This window comes from Pollicipes pollicipes, unplaced genomic scaffold (assembly GCF_011947565.3).
Source record: "Pollicipes pollicipes isolate AB1234 unplaced genomic scaffold, Ppol_2.1 Scaffold_4295;HRSCAF=5057_pilon_pilon_pilon, whole genome shotgun sequence".
NCBI lineage: Eukaryota > Metazoa > Arthropoda > Thecostraca > Pollicipedomorpha > Pollicipedidae > Pollicipes > Pollicipes pollicipes.
This window is the reverse complement of record NW_023596461.1, coordinates 27,482,881-27,504,918: the sequence shown is the minus strand read 5'-3', so window position 1 is coordinate 27,504,918 and position 22,038 is coordinate 27,482,881. Positions and strand designations below refer to the sequence as shown.

The 22,038-nt window shown below is 46.8% G+C and overlaps 1 protein-coding gene across 1 annotated transcript in view; it reads right to left on the bottom strand.

Annotated features, from left to right (window-relative positions):
* LOC119097380 (cuticle protein-like) overlaps nt 1-22,038 on the bottom strand; it is a 63,097-nt gene that overhangs the window by 7,264 nt on the left and 33,795 nt on the right. Inside the window, exons 6-7 of the mRNA XM_037220425.1 lie at nt 9,150-9,324; nt 3,418-3,573 (exon numbers count right to left, since the gene is read on the bottom strand). Of these exons, the coding sequence (XP_037076320.1) occupies nt 3,418-3,573; nt 9,150-9,324 (331 nt within the window). The remainder of the gene's footprint in view (nt 1-3,417; nt 3,574-9,149; nt 9,325-22,038) is intronic.

Here is a 22,038-nt window from a genome sequence, read left to right as displayed (position 1 = left end):
CCTCTAGTATCTATATCTCCTCTCTTCTATCTCTCTCTATCTCTATCGATCTAGACATCCTCTATACCTATATATACATATATATATATATATATATATATATATATATATATATATATAAGAAGCGCATGTGGACCGTATACAGGAAAGGACAGATTCCGTTAACACAATTTCATGCGAACACTTATCGTAATATATATATATATATATATATATATATATATATAGATATATATATATATATATATATATATATATATATATATATATTTGCGATATGTATATATTTGCGATAAGTATTCGCATGAAGTTGTGTTTACGGAATCTGTCCCTTTCTGTATACGATCCACATGCGCTTCTTTTCATATGACGCTCAAAGGTGTCTAACTGAATGATCAACCGGACAAGAACAGCGTTACTTAAAGTGCCTTGCCTTCTCTCAGGAACACTCAGATAAACTGTGAACGAGCTGTCGCATGGTAACGGAAAACGCAGGGAACAAGGCATTTAGGAAAGCTATCGGAAGATTACATTAAATAGTCACTATTGAACAGTGACTTTGGTCGACGGGTAAAGGCGAATATTGAATTAGCCTTTCCCTCAGTTCAAGAACCAAAAAACTTAATCATTGAGGAGATCAGCGTATGAAAGCTTTCCAAAGCCTTAAGGCACTGGCAATTAACGCGTCCGGTGTTGGGTCATTAACGCCCGGCGAAATACCCTTCACCCGTGTTGGAGTCAATTTGGCATCCCCACCGGGTTTCAAAGGTTATATAGCTAAGACACAACAAATTCACAGAGGGAAGGAGTTGGTCTGTATTAGAGCTCACTTGCGTCGAAATTTAGCGTTCCTAGGCAATCACCTTGGGGCATGACCAAGGTCAAATTCCGGATTAATGCCTAAGTGTTTCCTCACCTCCTCATGCAACCGCCATCAACTTACCTTTCTGCTCTACTCAAAACGTGAATGCTGTTCATATAGGACCAGTGACCTTGTTTGACATTTGTAGGGACAAGGTGGTCCAGCACCTACGATATTCCTGCATTTTTTTTAAGTTAAATCAGCGTCAGGAACTACGCTAGACGGTATGTCACTTAACACAAAATGTTACCTGAGTCATTTTTGGTCTATGCCGTGCTATAACCTTTAACATGTTCATGGAACGTGCCTGTTGCGGTCACTGCCATTTGATAATTCAAGATAAGCACCCGAAACTACCACGCAAAGCAGGCCCGCGAGAACAAAAACAGGTTAGTTTTCAAATCGGTCTCATCTTCATACCTGACCATAAGTCAATGGAATTTTTTGTGATTTTGAAATCAGTTGTTTTTTTGCTTATGAATTTATCTCAGAGATGTATGGGTTTGTCTAACACTCTGCTGTTACATCCGCTTAAATAATTGCCTAGAAATGGCCTTCGCTGACAGCCACGGCCTGAATCTGACTCCTCATAGATCATCGACCTGTCAAGGTACATGTAAATTTTTAACAACATGATTCACTATTGAATTTATACAGATGTGTAACCACACCGCACGGAAATCAGGTTGTAAAATTACCTGGACAGGGCGGGGGGAGGGGGGGGGGGTCAGATTGATTCAACCGAACGTGTGTTTATGTCTAAGTTATTCAAACGTGTCAAGTCCGGTCACGTAAGTCCAAGCTTGGCTAATTTAGCCCTTGGATGGCCTCAGCCTTAAAATGCCACCACTGTGTTAAAAATGCTCTTGTGCCAAAAAAATGCCATGGTAGAGTGGCATTCATGAGAAAAAGGAATCTAGCAGCCGATTTATAATTATTTGCTTTCCAAGCATAAAAGTTATCTATCACTGGAGCAAAATGGCACCTCTTTTAACCACGCTCGGGTGGGAGTCAACTTAACCGCCCTCGAGAGTTTTCTGCAGTGATTTCCGAACGGGACGGCATAGCCATGCCAAATTTTGCAGAGCTGTAGACATTTGAATAGCGGATCTCTTGGTATCAGAAAATTAGATGCACTTTGTAAGGTTGCGGACCTATGGCAGGTCGAATCAGGCCATGGATTTGGCGAAGTCAGTTTCTAGGGAATCGTTTAATCTAATGGTACAACGGAGTGTTGGGCGAAGCCATACATCTCTGAGATACTTTCTTAGGCAGCAGAACACTTCATTGATCAAATTACATTGAGCTATGGTCAGGTATGAAGGTCCGACAGAGATCAGAAAAACTGTTGTATTACTTAAGCGATTGCCTCATGGGTCTCATTTCGAGTTTACTGATAAGAGACACCGCATAAGGCATCTTGCATGGACTTCTTAAGGTGCATGACAGTTCCTGACTTAAAATGATCCTGGTCAACATTTCGTTTTTAAGAACATACTGCCTAGGGTAATCTATGTCGATTATTCAAATGCAAAACTCCAGGCAGTCTTGCATTATTTTGGTCACCGTGACCTTGGAAGGTCAAACAAGGTCACTGACTTAAAATGAGCATGTGACGTTTTGCTCACAACATGATCTATGTTTTGCGGACCCTTTGGAGGCAGACTTGGAGTTTGACAATTTTTGCCCTTATCTGCCCCGATGGTCACGACCCTCTCACTTTGCCCTAAGTGAGTTCACATGCAGTTCAACATACCCTGTGCATTTTGTGTCTCGAGCTCTCTTAGTTCCTGAGATCTCAGGGGAGGGGTTAGTGCCCCACTCCTCGTAAGGCCATAATTAGAGTTCGAGTGGTGCAAAGTTCAAACGAAACTTCTAGAATGAGGTACGTAAATGTAAGAATACACCCGTAATGTATTGTGTTTTGTTTCTGTAGCTTTGTGATAAGGGAGGTGATGCAGTATCAACTCGCATGGTCATCACAGTGCACTGCTGTTTAGGGAGGGTTCTGAAAACGTGCACCCAGGTGTTCTGAAAATGTGCCCCTATTTGTTAATCCGTTGCTTTTTTCTCACGTCCCATCATCCTTCCTGCGAAGCATGACCTGACCACCCCAGTTTGTTGGTCTGTAGAGCTGGCCTGTTTCGTTTGTGTGGTAACTTTGCACAATGGCGTACGCCACAGTATATTACATATGATAAATGCATGCATAACATTGTTTTATATGCATAGGATGACGGGACATCAGGAAAACAGTAACCTATACGCACGCTTGATTCCTGAATGGGCGCTCGCTAATACGACTGGAAAGAAGCTCCGTATGCTTCAGCGGACTTGTAAGAGGGAGCAACAGGCGTGTAGGTGAGAGCGGGGCTGTATGAACGAGCAGGTTTGTAGGAGGAAGCTGGCTGATAGAAGCAAACCGGCTGATAGGAGCGAGCAGCAGGTTGGTAATAGGGAGCAGCAGGTCGGTAAGAGGGAGCTGGCTTGTAATATTGGACAGAGTTGTAAGAGGGAGCAACAGGAGCGTAGGAGCGGGCTGGGGCGTAGCTGGCCTGCTCGAGGTACTGGGCCTCCCCGTCGTAGGTGGCCCCGGCGTTGTAGCCGCTGTAGCCTTGGTTTTCAGCCTTGTAATTGACGTGCTGCACACGGCCATCGAGCAGGTTGACTGAATAGTAGCCCTGTACAACCTTGGTATCGCTGTTCTCGTTCTGTGAGAACACTGAGCCGCTGTAATGGTCGTTGACGGCGTACGCGAACTGGTACGGCTGGGTGTAGGACCCCGGCGTGGCGCTGGAAATGGCGACCACTGATAATGTCCGCAACTGGCATGGACAAGCACGCTGCGTTGCGCTGACTTGGCCTCTCAGTTTACCTCATCTCCATGGTGCTCTTAGGATGATGCGAGGGATGACTGACGCTCTGTTTCCGACCCGGTGGCCTTATATACGAGCGGTTGTGGAGAGTGGGGTCTCCATGCTACAAATAGCCCTCACATTCCCATGGTGGGGCTGCCGTGTGTATGCACATGCAGAGCTGGATGTGCATATCGTATGCCAGAGCTCCATGGAGACCAAATGTTTTGTGCAAAGCATGGGAGTGTAGGAATCATGGTTATCACTCTTTGCTGCGTGATGCCAGTGGGAAACGTTGGGTGTAAGGTTTTTGTAAATTTCCCATCGATAATCACTGCATGAATCAAGGAAGATTATCATGAACTTGGTACACAATACGATGAACACTGTTTATATTGAGTGTTGCTGAAACAACAGCTCGGAGCGAAGGGATGGTATTCAACGCGTGGACGACGAGGGCAGAACCATTACATTCACGTAAATGCTACGCTTTTTTGTTTATGACAACATCCGTATTTGCTGAGGTTGTGTCTAGATTGGCCCGAAATGGTTCCCTATGTTCAGCCAATACTTAGTGGTGTAGTGCGCCACTAGTGCTCGCGCCTGGGCGCGCCTCTGCTGCCGACCGCCGGAGGCGTCGGCCGACCGGCCGCCGCGGTCACCGGTCACCGGTCACCAGGACGCCTGTCGACTGATGCCGGTGAGAGCGCGCGTGTATCACACTGGTGGCGGCGAGTGGGGGCGTGCCAAATGGAGTCGAGGGAGAAATTGGCGTGGGGTGATGGGGAAGAGCTGGAACACTTCTCGCGACGGTTGGATGCCTGTCGGCTGGCGGCGGGGGACGAGAAGAAACCGATGGGGAAGGCGCTTCTTGGCCTCGGTTCGCAGATTGCGGTGATGGATGCGCTGTCGGAAGAGGACACAAGGGATATTCGGAGCCTGAAGTCGGCGCTGCGTCGGGAGCTCGGTCCGTCCCAGAGCTGGTATCAGGACCGGCTCAGCCAGCGACGTAAGCAACCCTCCGAGACATACGGTATGTTTCTTTCCGATTTACTCTCTTTGTTTCGTGGTGCGTTTCGTGGTGCGTTTTCGTGGCTCGGCCTGACACGTCTGTTGGAGCCGCTCTCTTGAGGAGTCGGTTCTTGGATGGCATCTCGTCAGATGTTGCGGCACAGTTACGTCTGTTGTATCCCAGCATTGACTTTGATAAGACGCCGATACATGTAAACCAAATTGGGGAGGCTGTCCATCGTTCGCCGGCTAGAGTCAGTCAAATTGTGGAGGGGTCTGCGATGGAAGGAGGGAGAAGGGAGCGGTAGCGGTTCCGGGACGAGGTAGCCGAGCTCTCTCATGCCGTGTTTGAGATCCGCGCGGCGGCTGGGCCGGTCGGCCGGCCGGCTGGCGCTATCGCCGGGGGCGGCATGACGTCATTCGGGGCCGGGCGGGTCAGCCAGCGGTCGGCTCAGCGGGGCGGGGGGCCGCCACGTGACCCAGCCAAGGTCAGCTGGGCGGGCGGCCCACAGGGGCGTGCACAGGGGGAGGGAGGGCAGCGGTGCGGCAGGGCCGGGCTGTCCGGCGCCCGGGTCGGGCCGGTCTGGTTGCCGGGGCAGACAAATGCGATGCTGGACATATGGTTTTCTGGCCGCCGGCGGGTAGGGTGTACTCAGGCTTCATTGGGTTGCGGCCGGGGGCGACCGGCTCTCGTTGTCTGCTGGTGTTGAGTTTGGGCACACACAGCGTGATTATCATCAGGCTTTAAACTGAGGAGGGTTACTACCGCGGGACCGGTGGTAACCGGACCCGAGGTCAAAGGTCCCCACAATTCGCAGGTGCGTTCGCTTCATGTGCGTGGTCGCATTCCGAAAGTGGACTGTACGTGGTTGGTTGATACGGAAGCAATAGTTAAGCAATAGTTTCGTGCGTTAAACAGCAAGACGATGGACGAGGTCTGCTACCTTCCATTTGTCAAGGAATGCCTGGATGGCTTGGCCGGGTCCAGGCTGTTTACCACGCTGGACCTGAACTCGGCTTATTGGCAGGTCCCTGTGGCCCCGAAAGACCAGAGAAAAACGTTATTTACAACAAAGGACGGGAAATGGGAATTCCGGGTGATGCCATGTGGGGCTAAGGGGGCGCCTGGAAGTTTTTTCTCGCCTAATAGCAGAGGTATTGCGGGGCCTGATTGGAAACGGGGCTACTGCATATCTCGATGATATCATTGTCAGTGGAAAAGCTGAAGAGGAGCACCTGTACCTGTTGCAAACTGTGTTGGAAAGACTGAGGTGTGCTGGTTTGACTGTAAAGAGCAAGAAAGTGGTGCCCTGCAGGCGGCGGATAAGGTTTCTTGAGCACGTTGTGTCATCTTCAGGTCTCAAGCCAGGTGCAGAAAAGGTTGAGGTTATCAAGAGTTGGCCGCGACCACAGACAACCAAACAGTTGAAGCAATTTCTTGGGTTTTGCGATTACTACAATGATTTCATGCCACACATCCAGGTTGTGGCGGCTCCGCTGTATAAAATCTCTGGAAAGACCAAGTTCCAGTGGGATGAACAGAAAAAGGCTTTTCCAGGACTAAGACAGGCCCTCGGCACGTTCACGCTCTTGCATTTACCAGACATGCGGCAAAAATTTGAGGTTAGCACGGATGCATCGGATTCTGGTTTGGGCTGTGCTCTATCACGGAGGGACCAATCAGGGGTCGACAGGCCGGTAAGTTTTGCCTCGAAGGCTTTTTCAGAAAGTGAAAAGAATTGGCACATTCGAGATAAGGAGGTGTTTGCTTTTGCTTTTGCTTTGAGGAAATTCAGACCGTACCTGCTTGGAGTGCGTTTCAAGTGGTTCACTGACCACTGCGAGCTTCAATGGTTACGCAACACCAAAGATCCGAGAAGGCGGTACGCACGCTGGATTGAAGAGATTAAGGAGCTCAATTTTTCCATACATTTCCGTCGCGCCGAGAAAACCATCCATGTTTCCTGGGGTTGGGTTTGGATTGGCCCGAAATGGTCTCCAATTTTCAGCCAATACTTCACTGGCAGAACGGACCGTACTGAGCATTGCTGTGAGCTAAACTTTCGCCTCCAAATTCTGCAGCCTACATGACATTACAAGATAAGATTTTAGGGGCTAAGCCTCACACCGGGCACTGCTTCGCGTGGACTTTGATCCCTGGAACCAATCAATTTAAGATATTAATGTTAATCTTAAGGCATGCAATCTTTGTTTTTAGTGCCTTTTCAGTACAGCCAATAGAAGCTAGATGATTGATATGTTAGATGTTACCGGATGTTTAAAAGTACGCCCGCCGTAATTTATTCATTCGATACATTTGCCCTCCTGTTTTTGAAAAGTGATGCGTTGGCATGTCTGATGCGCAGGTATATGCATATCTTATACTTAAAATGTCGTTGAACATCTTAATGTTTGCAGAATGTGTCGGTACCTTTTTGTGGTTCACGTACGCTTTTTTGCTATTGCACTCAATGGTACTTGAATTAAAAATCGACTGGACAAGAATGGTGTGAATTGAAATGCCTTCTTTTCGCTTAAGAGCATTCAGGTATATTGTAAAGCATTCATCGCATGATAACGGAAAGGACAGGGAACAAGACATATTGGAAAGCTATTGGAAAGTTATGCTATGTTGTTAATGTTAAACGGTGACTTAGGTAACAGATGAAATGTCATGTGAGGTTAACGCGTTTGAGAGCATTGTTGAAGTGGCCTTCCTGTTATTGAAAGAACCAACCAAACTGCATTTGGCTGGTTCCTAAGTTTCCTAAGCATTGAGATATGTGTCATTACCACGCGCCCTGGTGGTCTGTTGAATATCCTTCGCTCATGTGGGGGTCAATTTGACATCCTCACTGGGTATCAAATCTTAAGATAGCTAGAGACACCAAATTCACAGCGGAGAAGGGGTTGGTCTGTATTCACTTGCGTCGAAATTTAAGGTTCCTATGTTATTACCTTGAGACTTGACTAAGGCCAGACTCCAGATAAGTGTTCAAGTGCTCCCAGACGGCCTCATGCAGCCGCCGTGAACGTACCTTCCGCTCTAAGCAAAAGGTGAATGGTGTTTATGCAAGACCAATGAGCTCATTTGACGTTTGTGGCGTTAAGGTGGTCCAAAACCTACCATGTTACTGCTAGTCTTCCATTCAAATTAGCGTCAGGGTTAACAAGGCGTTATGTTCCTAAAAACAAAATGTTCACCTGGGTCATTTTAGGTCAGCGCCGTACTCTGATCTTTAACATATTCTCAAGTAACATATCTATTGTCGGCACTGTTGTTAAAAAATTCGAAATCGGCACCCGAAGCTACCACCTGAGGCAGGCTCTCCTGCAAATATCAGGTAAGTTATCACCTCGTCCTGATCTTCATATCTGACCATAGGTCAACTAAATTCCTTATGACTGAAATCAGTTTGGAGAAAAACTTGGCTGGGCGAGGGGGCAGATTGACTAAGTCCAAAACGCTCGTTTATGTGTAAATCGTATGACCTTGGAACGTGTCACACTCAGGTCAGACACGTCCAGGATTGGCTAAAATAGTTCTTGCATGACCCGAACCTTCAGAGTCCACCACTACGTTAACGATGCACTTGATGCTAATAGCTAATGGCATAGATGAGGAAAACACCCCAGCAAACGATTTTAAATCCATTTCTTGCGAAGAATTTCAGTTATTTATCACTTTGGAGCAAAATGACACTTTATTTAAATGCCCCACTCCTCGTAGGGCACTTATTAGAATTCGAGTGGCGTAAAGTTCGAACAGCACTCCTGGAATGACGTGCGTGAATATGATCAATACACTCGTGATGTGTTGTGTTTTGCTTTCGTGACATTCCGATAAGGAAGGTGACGCAGCACAACTCGCATGCCCATCAGAGTGCATTGCTGTTTAGGAAGACTTCAGTATTAGTGTTCTGCAAACGCGCACCTATTCGTTAATCCGTTTTTTCCTCACGCGTCATCCTTCGTGCGAAGCACAACTTGACCACTCCGGTTTGTTGGTCGGTGAACCGAGTTTTTCTGTTGGTGTGACATCTTTCCTCAGCAGCGTACGTCACAGGATATTTCTTATGATGAATGCATGCATTGCATTGCTCGCTATTTTTACGACGCAGGCATAATCAGAAAAAACAAAAAGTTATAAGCATGCTTGATTCTTAAGTGGGAGCTCCCTAATACGACTGGGAAGGAGCTCCGTAAACTCCTGCGGGCTTGTAAGAGAGAGCAGCAGACGTGTATGAGGGAGCGGGGCTGTAGGAACGAGCAGGTTTGTAGGAGGAGAGAGAAGGATGAAAGGAACGAACCGGTTGGTAAGAGCGAACAACAGGTCGAAAGGTGGGAGCTGGTTTGTACGAGGGGGCAGGCTGATAAGAGGGAGCGGCAGGAGCGTAGGAGCGGGCTGGGGCGTAGCCGGCCCGCTCGGGGTACTGGGCCTCCCCGTCGTAGGTGATCTCGGCGTTGTAGCCGCCGTAGCCCTCGTTGTCTGCCGTGTACTTGACGTGCTGAACCCGACCGCCGGGCAGGTTGACCGAGTAGTAGCACTGTACGACCTTCGTGCCGCTTTTCTCATTCTGTGAGAACACTGAGCCGCTGTAATGGTCGTTGACGGCGTACGCGAACTGGTACGGCTGGGCGTAGTACCGCGGCCCCTGGTACGACGAGGCGTAGGAAGGCCCCCGGCCGTACGACGGAGCCGGGGTGTGGCTTGGGGTCGGAGCAGGAGCGTTGCGTGGCGCTGGAGCGTAACTCGGTGCTGGTGCCTTGCCGTAACTTTGGGCCGCGGCCAGCGAAAGGACAGTGGCAAAAGCGAAAATCACATGTTCTTTGGCGCTGTAAATGGCGACCACTGAGAATGGACTGCAACTGACATAAATGGGTATGGTACGGTGCACTGACTTGACTTCTCAGTTGACCTCACCTCCGTGGTGCTCTCAGTGTGATTCGGTAGATAATTGATGCTCTGTTCCCGACCCGATGGCCTTATATACGAGCCGTTTTGGACGGTGGGGTTGCCCGTCTTACTAACCGCCCTCACATTCTCATGGTAGGACCGCTATGTGTAGGTACATGCATAGCTGGGTGTGCAAGTCGTATGCCAGAGCTCTGTAGAAACCAAGTCGTTTTTGAAACGCATGGGACTGTGAAACTCATGGTCACCAGTCATTGATGTGTGATGCAAGTGGAAAATGTTAGTTGTAGGGTTAGTTAGTTAGTTATAGTTGTAAATCACTACATAAATAAAGACTATCATCAACTACATACGAAAGACGATTAACACTTTGTTTATGTTTGGCGTTGCCAAACAAAACATTTCGGGAGCGAGGGAAACTATAAAAACTTAAGGTTTGATGTCACGTTCTTCGTGCCCATAATGAGGTCTGCAAACACAGAGGCTGGTTCCAGAATGTTCTAAAATAGTTTCCTGCAGTCAGCTATCATTTCATCGGGGCATGACCGGCTCTGCCAATTATTGCGGCGCGTTGAGCTTTCGCCTACAGGTTATGCTGCTGAACTGGAACTGCACGATCGAATGGTAGGTGTCCAGCCTCCCACCAGGCACTGTGTCACGTGGATTTTGATCTCAGGAACCAATCCATTCAAAAAAGGTTGGATTACTCATAAGCATTGTAATTTTCGTTTTCACTGCATTTTCGGTGCCGTCAATAGAAACTAGATGATAAAGAATATGTGATATGTTTTCTGATGTTGAAAAGTAAATCCGCCGTAAATTGTTCCTTTCATACATTTGTATCCCGTTTTGAAAATTAGGTGTTAGAACGTCTGATGAACAGGTATGCATGTTATATATATATATTATATATATATATATATATATATATATATATATATATATATATATATATATATATATATATATGTGTGTGTGTGTGTGTGTGTGTGTGTGTCTGTGTGTGTGTGTGTGCGTGTCTATGTGCGTGTGTGTATCTATACACAATTATATATATATATATATATATATATATATATATATATATATGTGCATATATAACTTAATATACATTGTTACGTTGGGCGGGCTCGATTTAAACTCTCGTAGACCAAAGGGGTGAAGTAGGATGCCAGTGAAAAGTATTAGGTGTATAGTCTTAGTAATTTTTGCCCATTGATGATCACCACTTACCTTAAGTAAGATTATCGTCAGCTAGATACAAAATACGATTAGCACTTTGTTTATGTTGTGTATCGCCGAAACAAACGTTCGGGAGCGAGTTAAACTAGTAAAAAGACAACAACTGTATTTTTCGGTGCCACGCTCCTCGTTTTCATAATTACATCCGTGGCTCGGAGAATGTCCCGGAATGGTTTGCTGTATTCAGCCATCACTTCTCATGCAATACAGACTGTGCCGTTCATTACGGTGCGTTAAACTTTCCAATTTATGCTTCTGCCTTGGAATTTCACAATCAACTGGCAGGGGTCGAGCCTGACACCAGGCACTGCTTAGAGGGGACTTTGATCCAAGGAATCCATTCCTTCAAACACAAATTTGATTACTCTTACAGATTGCGATTTTCGTAGTCAGTGTCTTTTCAGTTCCGTCAATAGAAGCTAAAAGATGATGAACACATATGCTGATTCCCTATGTTGAAAAGTGCATCCGCCGTAATTTATTCCTTTCACGCATTTGTTTTGATCGTTTTGAAACATTATATGCTAGTAATTCTGATGAACAGGTGTGTATATATATATATATATATATATATATATATATGCGTATAATTTTGCATGCATACATAGGTCTGAGTACATGTATACACACACACACACACACACACACACACACACACACATATATATATATATATATATATATATATATATATATATATATATGTGCACTACATAACACTAATGTTGTTGAACATTGTGTTGTAGAGATAAATATCCGCATGGAGCTGTGTTTACAGAATGTGTCCCTCTCTTCATGTGGCCCACATACGCTTCTTTTCATCTGACACTCAAGGGTGTCTGGACGAATAATCAAATGGAGAAGAGCAGTGTTAGCTTAAGTGCTCTGTCTTCTCTCAGGAACGCTAAGGTAAACTGTGAGAGATCTATCGCATGGTAAAGGAAAGCGCAGGGAACAAGACAGTTTGGAAAGCTGTTGGAAGCTTACATTATGTAGTCACTAATAAACAGTGGATTAGGTCATATGTGAAATGTCAAGATAGGTCAACGGCATAAGGGCGATTGTTGAATTGGCCTTTGCATTATTTCAAGAACAAAGCAACCTCAATCAGTGTGGAGAACAGCGTTTGAAATTTTTCCAAAGCCTCAAGACATTTGACTTTAACACGCGCTGGTGGCCGGTAAAAAACGCTTCACTCGTATCGGGGTCAAGTTGAAATCCCCACTGTGTATGAAAGCTTGGCATAGCTAAGGGACACCATATCCAGGGAGAGGAAGGAGTTGGTCTATATTAGCACTCACTTGCGTCGAAATTTGTGGTTCATAGGCTGTCACTTTGTGGCATGACCGGGATCAAACGAGGGATTAGTGTCCAAGTGTTTCCTGACCTCCTCATGGAACCGCCGTCAAGCAATCTTCCTGCTCTAAACAAAAGGTGATTGTTGTTTATATAAGACCAGTGACCTGGTTTGAAGTTTGTGGGGTCAAGGTGATCCAAGGCCAACGACATTCCTCCTATTTCTCCATTTAAGTCAGTGTCAGGAGTTATGCTAGGCGGTATGTTACTCAACACAAAGTGTTGACATGGGTCATTGTAGGGCAGTGCATACTATGACCTTTAACATGTCCATAGCTAGGGACATCAAATTCACAGAGGAGAAGAGGTTGTACTGTATAATTATTCAATTGTGCCCAAATTTAGGGTTTCAAGGTTATCACATTGGGGCATGACCAAGGTCAAACTCCGGATTATTGTCCAAGTGCTCCCAGACCTCCTCATGCAGCCGCCGTGAACGTACCTTCCTGCTCTAAGCAAGGGGCGAAAAGTGTTCAGATAAGGCGAGTAAGCTTGCTTGACGTTTGTAGCATCAAGGTGGTCCAGAACCTACCATATTGCTAGCATTCTTCCATTCAAATTAGCGTCAGGGATGAGCACAGGTGGTATGTTTCTAAAAAACAGAATGTTCACCTGGGTCATTTCAGGGCAGCGCCTTACTCTGTACTTATACATCTCCATGTTACATGTCTCTTGCGGTCACTGTCATTAGTAAAATCAGAATAAGCACCCGAAACTAGCTCGTAAATCAGGCTTTGGAGACAAACTCAGGCTAGTGTTCACCTCGATGTGATCTGCATACCTGACCATAGGTCAATGGAATTTGTTGTAATTACAAATTCAATTGGTTTGTTGCCTATGAAAACATCTCAGAGATGCATGGCTTCGTCTAACACTCCGCTGCTGCATCAGATTAAACGATTCCCTAATATTTGTCTTTCGCTGACAGTCACGGGCTGAATCTGACTCCTCACAGGTCATCGGGCTGTCATGGTACATGTAATTTTTTACCGCATTATTTTTTACAACTAGTTTTTACCAAACGAACCTAACTTCCCATAGGTCGTCAACCTTACAAGTACAGACAATTTTCACCGACTGATTCATTCTTCAATTGCATATAGATGTGTAGCCACGCTGTACGGAAATCAGGCTGGAGAAAAATCTTGACGGGGAGGGTGGAGGGGGCAGATTGACTCAACTCCAACTTATGTTTATGTCTAAATCGTATGAGCTTGGACCGTGTCACATCCCGTTACACAAGTCCAAGCTTGCCTAAAATAGTCTGTGGATGACATAAGCCTTCGACAGCCACCACTACGTTAATACTGCACTTGAATGGTAAAGAATGCAATATATAATGAAAAGAATCTAACAGCCGATTTGGAATCAGTTTCTTGCGAAAAATAAAAGTTGTCTATCACTTTCGAGCTTAATGGTGCCTCACTGAAATGCTCCACTTCTGACAGGGCGGTGATTAGAATTCGAGTGGCGCAAGTTTCGAACGGAACTCCTGGAATGACATACGTGAATGTGATCAATTCAGTCGTATCAGTCGTGTCGTGTCAGTTCAGTCGTGATGTGTTGTATTTTGCTTCCGTAACTTTGTGATAAGGATGTGATGCAGCATCAACTCGTATGTCGATCCCAGTGTAGAGAGATGTTCAGAGGGAGCTCAGCGCAAGTGTTCTGCAAAGGCGGACCTACTTGTCAATAAGTTGCTGTTTCCTCACGTTCCATCATCCTTCCTGTGAAGCACGACCTGACCACTCCGGTTTGATAGTCGGTAGCGCCGAGTTGTTTCATTGGGGAGAAATATTTCCTCAGCAGCGTAGGTCACAGCATATACCTTTTGATAAATGCATGCATTGCATTGTTCCATATGAAGGGGATGCAAGCATAATAAGAAAAAAAACCAAAAGTTATAAGCACGCTTGATTCTTTAGTGGGCACTCCCTAAAACGACTGGGAAGGAGCTCCGTAAGCTTCAGCGGGCTTGTAAGATGGACCAGCAGACGTGTAGGAGGGAGCGGGGTTGTGGGAACGAGCAGGTTTGTAGGAGGGGTCTGGCTGGTAGGGGCGAACGGGCTGATAAGAGCGAGCGGCAGGTCGGTATGTGGGTGCCGGTTTGTAGGACGGGGCAGACTGATAAGAGGGAGTGGCAGAAACGTATAATCGGTCTGGGGCGTAGCTGGCTCGCTTGGGGTACTGGGCCTCCCCGTCATAGGCGGCCTCGGCGTTGTAGCCGCCGTAGCCCTGGTTGTCAGCCGTGTACTTGACGTGCTGGACCCGGCCGTCGGGCAGGTTGACCGAGTAGTAGCCCTGCACGACCTTGGCGTCGCTGTTCTCGTTCTGGGAGAACACCGAGCCGCTGTAATGGTCGTTAACAGCGTACGCAAACTGGTACGGCTGGGCGTAGTACCGCGGCTCCTGATACGATGAGGCGTAGGAAGGCGCCCGGCCGTACGACGAAGCCGGGGCGTGGCTTGGCGCCGGAGCAGGAGCGTAGCGTGGCGCCGGGGCAGGGGCGTAGCGCGGGGCGGGTGCCTGGCCGTAGCTTTGAGCTGCAGCCACTGACAGAACAGTAGCAAGAACGAGGATCTGAAATGAGATAACGTTCTGTATAACACGTTCTTTTGCGCTGTAAATTGCCACCGCTGATAATGGTCCGCAAGTGGCATAAACAAGCTTGCTGCGGTGCACTCAAATGGCATCCCAGTTGACCTCATCTTCATGGTGCTCTAAGTGTGATCCGGCCCGGTGGTCTTATATACCAGCAGTTGTGCAGGGCAGTGTCGCTTATGCTACTAATCGCCCCCACATTCCCATGGTGGGGCTTCAGTGTGTATGTACACGCAGAGCTGAGTGTGCATGTCGTATGCCGGAGCTCCGTAGTAAAACAGGTGTTTTGCGCAAAGCATGAGAATGCGGAACTCATGGTTATCGCTCATTAAAGTGCGATGCCAGTGAAAATATTAGCTGTACAGTCTTAGTAATTTTTTACCCATTGATAAGCACAACATAAATCAAGCAACATTGTCATCAACTAGATACAAAGTACGGTTGACACTTTGTCTCTGTTGGGTGCTGTCAAGGCAACCGTTCGGGAGCGAGTTAAGACTATAAAAACGATATTTTTCGGTGCCAACTTTTCTCGTTTTCATAATGACATCCGTAACTCGGAGGTCGGTTCCAAAATGTTCCGAACTGGTTTGCTGTATTCAGCCATCACTTCACGTGCAACAAGGATTATGCAGATCATTGCGGTGCGTTGAACTTTCCAACTTATGCTGCTGACCTGGAATTGCAGGATCAACTGGTCGGGTTCGAGCCTCACACCAGGCACTCCTGGATTTTTATCCAGGGAACCCATCCGTTCCAAAAAGTTTTGATCAAGCTCACAGATAGCACTTTTCCAGTGTCTTTTCAGTTTTGTCAATAGCAACCAGAAACTGATTAATATATATCATGATTCTTGATGTTAAAAAGTGCACCCGCCGTAAGTTCTTCCTTTTATTCATTTGTTCTGCTCGTTTTGAAACATTGTGTTAGTGTGACGCATTATCGCATTATGACGTATTATTAAGTTTGAAGTTCTGATGAACAGCTACACACACCACACACACACACACACACGCATATGCACACGCACACGCACACGCACACGCACACGCACACGCACACGCACACGCACACGCACACGCACACGCACACGCACACGCACACGCACACGCACACGCACACGTACACACACACACACACACACACACACACACATATATATATATATATATATATATATATATATATATATATACTTTGGCATACATATGTAGGTTTAAGCATATGTACATATATATGTATAAGTATATATATATATGTGCATCTCATAGTAATAATGTCGTTGATCATTGCATTGTACAGATGGATATCCGCATGGAGCTGTCATTTCAGAAGGCATCCCTCCCTGCATGCGGTGCACCTACACTTCTTTTGATATGGCACTTAAGGTTGTCTAGTTGAATAATCAACTGAAAAAGAACAGTGTTAGTTAAGGTGCTCTGTCTTCTCTCAGGAACACTCAGGTAAACTGTTAAAGATCTGTTGCATGGTAGCGGAAAGCTTAGGGAACAAGACATTTTGTAAGGCTGTTGGAAGATAGCATTATATGGTCACTATTAAACAGTGACTTAAGGTCACATGTAAAATGTCAAGTCAGGTCAACGAGATAAATTCAATTGTTTAACTGGTCTTTCCCTTATTTCAAGATCCAAACAAGCAATCAGTGTGAAGATCAGCGTATGAAAGATTTCCAGAGCATTAAGATATCGACCATTAACGCGTCTGGTGTTATGTCATTAACGCCACGGCGAAATACCTTTCACTCGTGTGGGGTCAAATTGACGTCCCCACTGGGTTTCAAAGCTTAACGTAGCTAAGACACAACAAATTCATAGGAAGAAGGAGTTGGTCTGTATTAGAACTCACTTGCGTCGAAATCTAAGGCACCTGGACTATCACCTTGGGGCATGACCAAGGTCAAACTCCGGATTAATGTCCAAGGGTTTCCTCATTTCTCCATGATACCGCCGTCAACTTACGTTCCTGCTCTAAACAAAAGGTGCATGCTGCTCATATAGGACCAGTGACCTTGTTTAACGTTTGCAGGACAAGGTGGTTCAACGCCTGCGATCTTCTTGCAATTTTTCGATTTAAATCAGCGTCAGGAATTACGCTAGGCGGTATGTTACTGAACACAAAATGTTGACCTGAATCGTTTTTGGTCAGTGCCTTGCTATCACCGTTACCAAGTCCATGGAACATACCTGTTCCGGTCACTGTCATTGAAGAATTCAAAATAAGCACCCGCAACAACTACGTAAAGCAGGTCCTCGAAAAAAAAACAGTTGAGTTTTCAAATGGGTCTCATCTTCCTACCTGACCATGAGTCAATACAATTTCTTGCGGTCCTAAAATTAATGCTTTTTGCGTATGAAATTATCTCAGAGACGTATGACCTCGTCTGCTCCAACACTCCGTTGCTGCATCCGCTTAAACGATTCCCCAGAAATGGCCTTCACTGACAGCCACGGCCTGAATTTGGCTCCTCATAGATCATCGACGAGTCATGGTACTTGTAATTTTTTAACAAATGATTCGCTATTGAATTGTATACAGATGTGTAATCACACTGTACGGAAATCAGGTTGTAAAATTACCTGGACCGGGGGGGGGGGGGGCAGATTGATTCAACCGAACGTGTATTTATGTCTAAGTCATTGAAACGTATCAAAACCGGTCACGTAAGTCCAAGCTTGGCTAAGTTAGCCCTTGGATAGCCTCAGCCTTCAAAAGCCATCACTACCTTAACAATGCACACTGATGGTAAATAATGACATTAATGAGAAAAATAAATCTAGCAGCCGATTTGGAATCCTTTTGTTTCAAAGAACGAAAGTAATCTATAACTCGAGCAAAATGACGCCTCTTTTAACCGTGCTTGGGTGGGTGTCAACTTGACAGCCCTCAAATGTTTTCTGCAGTGATTTCTGAACGGGGCAGCAATGCCATGCCAAATTTTGCATAGCTGCAGACATTTAAATAGCGTATCGCTTGGTATCAGAAAATTAAATGCACTTTGTATAGTTGCGGACCTATGGCAGGTTGAATCAGGCCATGGATTTAATGAAGTCAGCTTCTAAGGAATCGTTTAATCTGATGGTACAACGGAGTGTTCGACGAAGCAATGCATCTTTGAAATACTTTCTTGGGCAGCGGAACACTTAATTGATCAAATTCCATTGAATTATGGTTAGGTATGAAGTTCAGACCGACACCAAAACCAACCTCTTGTATTACTTAAGGAATTACCTCATGGGGTAGTTTCTGGTGCTCATTTCGAGTTTACTGATACAGAAACCGCATTAGACATCTTGCATGGACTTCTTAAGGCGCATAATAAGTTGCTGACCTAAAATGACCCTGATCAACGTTTCGTTTTTAAGAACATACTGCCTAGCGTAATCGTTGTCGCTTATTCAAATGCAAAACTCTAGGCAGTCTTGCATTACTTTGGCCACCATCACCTTGGAAGGCCAAACAAGGTCACTGACTTAGAATGAGCATGTGACGTCTTGCTCACAACATGATCTATGTTTTGGGGACCCTTTGGAGGCAGACTTGGAGTTTGACCATTTTTGCCCTTATATGACCCGATGGTCGCGACCCTCTCACTTTGCCCTAAGTGAGCTCACATGCAGTCCAAAACACCATGTGAATTTGGTATCTCGAGCTCTCTAAGTTCCTGAGATCTCGGAGGCGGGGGGGGGGGGGGGGAAGGATATCAACCCCCGCCCTAGCGAGGAGTATCCAACCGGCCACCCGGACGCGTGTTTTGTGCCCCACTCCTTGTAAGGCGATGACTAGAATTCGATTGGTGCAAGGTTCAAACAAAACTCCTGGAATGACGTACGTGAATGTGATCATTACACCCGTGATGTATTGTGTTTTGCTTCCGTAGCTTTGTGATAAGTTAGGTGACGCAGGCTCAACCCGTGTGTTCATCACAGTGCACTGCTGTTTAGGGAGAGTTCTGAAAACGTGCACTCAACTGTTCTGAAAACGTGCACCTATTTGTTAATCCGCTGCTTTTTCCGCACATCCCATCATCCCTCCTGCGAATCATGACCTGACCACCCCTATTCGCTGGTCGGTAGAGCTGGCCTGTTTCGTTTGTGTGGTAATTTTGCACAGTAGCGTACGCCACAGTATATTACGTATGATAAATGCATACACAACATTGTTTTATATATAGGATGCACGCAACATCAGGAAAACAATAACCTACACGAACGATTGATTTCTTAATGTGCGCTCGCTAATACGACTGGAAAGAACCGCCGTATAATCCAGCGGACTTGAAATAGGGAGCAGCAGGCGTGTAGGAGGGAGCGGGGCTGTAGGAACGAGCAGGTTTGTAGGAGGCTGGCTGGTAGGAGCTAACCGGCTGATAGGAGCGAGCAGCAGGTTGGTAATAGCGAGCAGCAGGTGGGTAAGAGGGAGATGGTTTGTAAGAGCGGACAAGCTTGTAAGAGGGAGCGGCAGGAGCGTAGGAGCGGGCTGGGGCGTAGCTGGCCGGCTCGGGGTACTGGGCCTCGCCGTCGTAGGTGACCTCGGCGTTGTAGCCGCCGTAGCCCTGGTTGTCAGCCGTGTATTTGACGTGCTGAACGCGGCCGTCGGGCAGGTTGACCGAGTAATAGCCTTGTACGACCTTGGTGTCGCTGTTCTCGTTCTGGGAGAACGCTGAGCCACTGTAATGGTCGTTGACAGCATACGCAAACTGGTACGGCTGGGCGTAGTACCGCGGCTCCTAATGCGGCGAGGCGTAGGAAGGCGCCCGGCCGTACGACGGAGCCGGGGCGTGGCTTGGCGCCGGAGCAGTAGCGTAGTGTGGCGCTGGGGTGTAACTGGGTGCAGGTGCCTTGCCGTAGCCTTGGGCCGTGGCCATGAGTTTCACCTTAGAGCATGACCAAGGTCAACCTCCGCAGTATTGTCCAAGTGTTTCCAGACCTCCACATGCGACTGTTGTGAACCTACCTTTCTACCATGAGCAAAAGGTGAATGGTGTTTATATAAGACCAGTTACCTTTCTGACATATGTAGGGTCAAGGTGATCCAAAACCTAGGATATTTATGCTATCTTTCCATTTAAATCATCGTCACTAGTTACGTTGGGTGGTACGTTACATAAAAAATGCTGACCTGGGTCATTTTACGTCAGTGCGTACTCTGACCTTTGACATGTTCATAGAACTTGTCTGTTGTGGTCGATGCCACTAGAAAGTCAAAATAATTGCCCAAAGCTACCACGTAAAGCAGGGTTTCGAGAAAAAGCAGGTCAGGTTTCACCTCGACCTCATCTTCATACCTGCCTATAGGTCAACAGAATTTGTTGTAATTTTAAGTTTAATTGCCTGATTGCCTATGAAATTATCTCAGAGATGTATGGCTTCGTCTAACGCCCGCTTTCACAACAGTTGAGACGATTCCCTAGAAACTTCTTCACTGACAGCCACGACGTGAATTTGACTTCTCATAGGTCATCGACCTGTCAAGGTACATATACTTTGTTTCCAACTGATTCACTATTGAATTGCATACAGATGTTCTGCCGCGCCGTGCGGAAATCCGTTTGGGGAAAAACCTTGGTGAGGAGAGGTCTGATTGAGGAAGCCCGAGCTTGTGTTTATGTTTAAATCGCATGACCTTGGAACGTGCCACATTCGGTCACACAAGTCCAAGATTGCCTAAAAATGGCGCTTGTATGACTAAACATTCAAAGGCCACCACTACGTTAACAATGCACTTGAGTGGTAACAAATGGTTTAGATGACAAAAGTTATCTAGCATCCGATTTGAAATCGATTTTTTTGCGAAGACTTAAAGTTGTTTCTCAGTTTGGAGCAGACAAGCACCTCATTAAAATACCCCTTCTTCTTTGGGCGATGATTAGAATTCGAGTGGTGTAAGGTTCGAATGGAACACCCGGATTGAGGTACTTGAATGTGATATTACACTCGTGATGCGTTGTATTTTGCTTCCGTAGCTTTGTGATAAAGAATGTGACGCAGCATCAACTCGTTTGTCTATCAAAGTTCACTGCTGTTTAGGGAGAGTTCGGCGCAAGTGTTATGTAACCATGCATCTGTTCGAAAATCCGCTGTTTTCTCCTTATGTGCCATCGTTGTTCCTGCGGAGAACAACCTGACCGCTCCGGTTTGTTGGTCCGTGTCACATCTTTTCACAGAAGGGTACGTCACAGTGTATGACATGATATATGCATACATTGCATTGTTCATGTACATAGGGTTCACACATCATAAGAAAAACAGTAAGTTATAAGCGCGCTTGATTCGCTCGTGCGGGCTCGCTAATACGACTGGGAAAGAGCTCCGTGAGCTTCAGCGGGCCAGTAAGAGGGAGCAGCAGGCGTGTAGGACGAAGCGGGGTTGTATGAACGAGCATGTTTGTAGGAGGGAGCTGGCTGATAGTGGCGAACAGGCTGGTAAGAGCGAGCAACAGGCCTGTAAGAGGGAGTAGCAGGTCGGTAAGAGGGAGTGGGTTTGTAGGAAGGGGCAGGCTGGTAAGAGGGAGCGGCAGGAGCGTAGGATTGGGCTGGGGCGTAGCTGGCCGGCTCGGGGTACTGGGCCTCCCCGTCGTAGGTGACCTCGGCGTTGTAGCCGCCGTAGCCCTGGTTATCAGCCGTGTACTTGACGTGCTGGACCCGGCCGTCGGGCAGGTTGACCGAGTAATAGCCCTGTACGACCTTGGTGTCGCTGTTCTCGTTCTGGGAGAACACTGATCCACTGTAATGGTCGTTGACGGCGTACACAAACTGGTACGGCTGGGCGTAGTACCGCGGCTCCTGGTACGACGAAGCGTAGGAAGGCGCCCTGCCGTGCGACGGAGCCGGGGCGTGGCTTGGCGCCGGAGCAGGAGCGTAGCGGGGTGCCTTGGCTGGGGTGTGTCGGGGAGCGTATGCCTGGCCGTAGCCTTGGGCAGCGGCCACCGACAGAACAGCAGCAAGAACGAAGATCTGAAATGACGTGGTGTACAGTACAACATGCTCGTTTGCGCTGTAAATGGTGACAGCTGGTATTGTTCCGCAACTGGCATAAACAAGCATGTAGCGCTGTTTTGTCTTGACCTCTCAGTTGATTTTACCTTCATAGTGGTCTCGGTGTGGTCCAGTGGATGACTGACGCCCTGAACCGGCCCTGTGGTTTTATATAAGAGGCGTTGTGGTGGGCGGGGCCGCT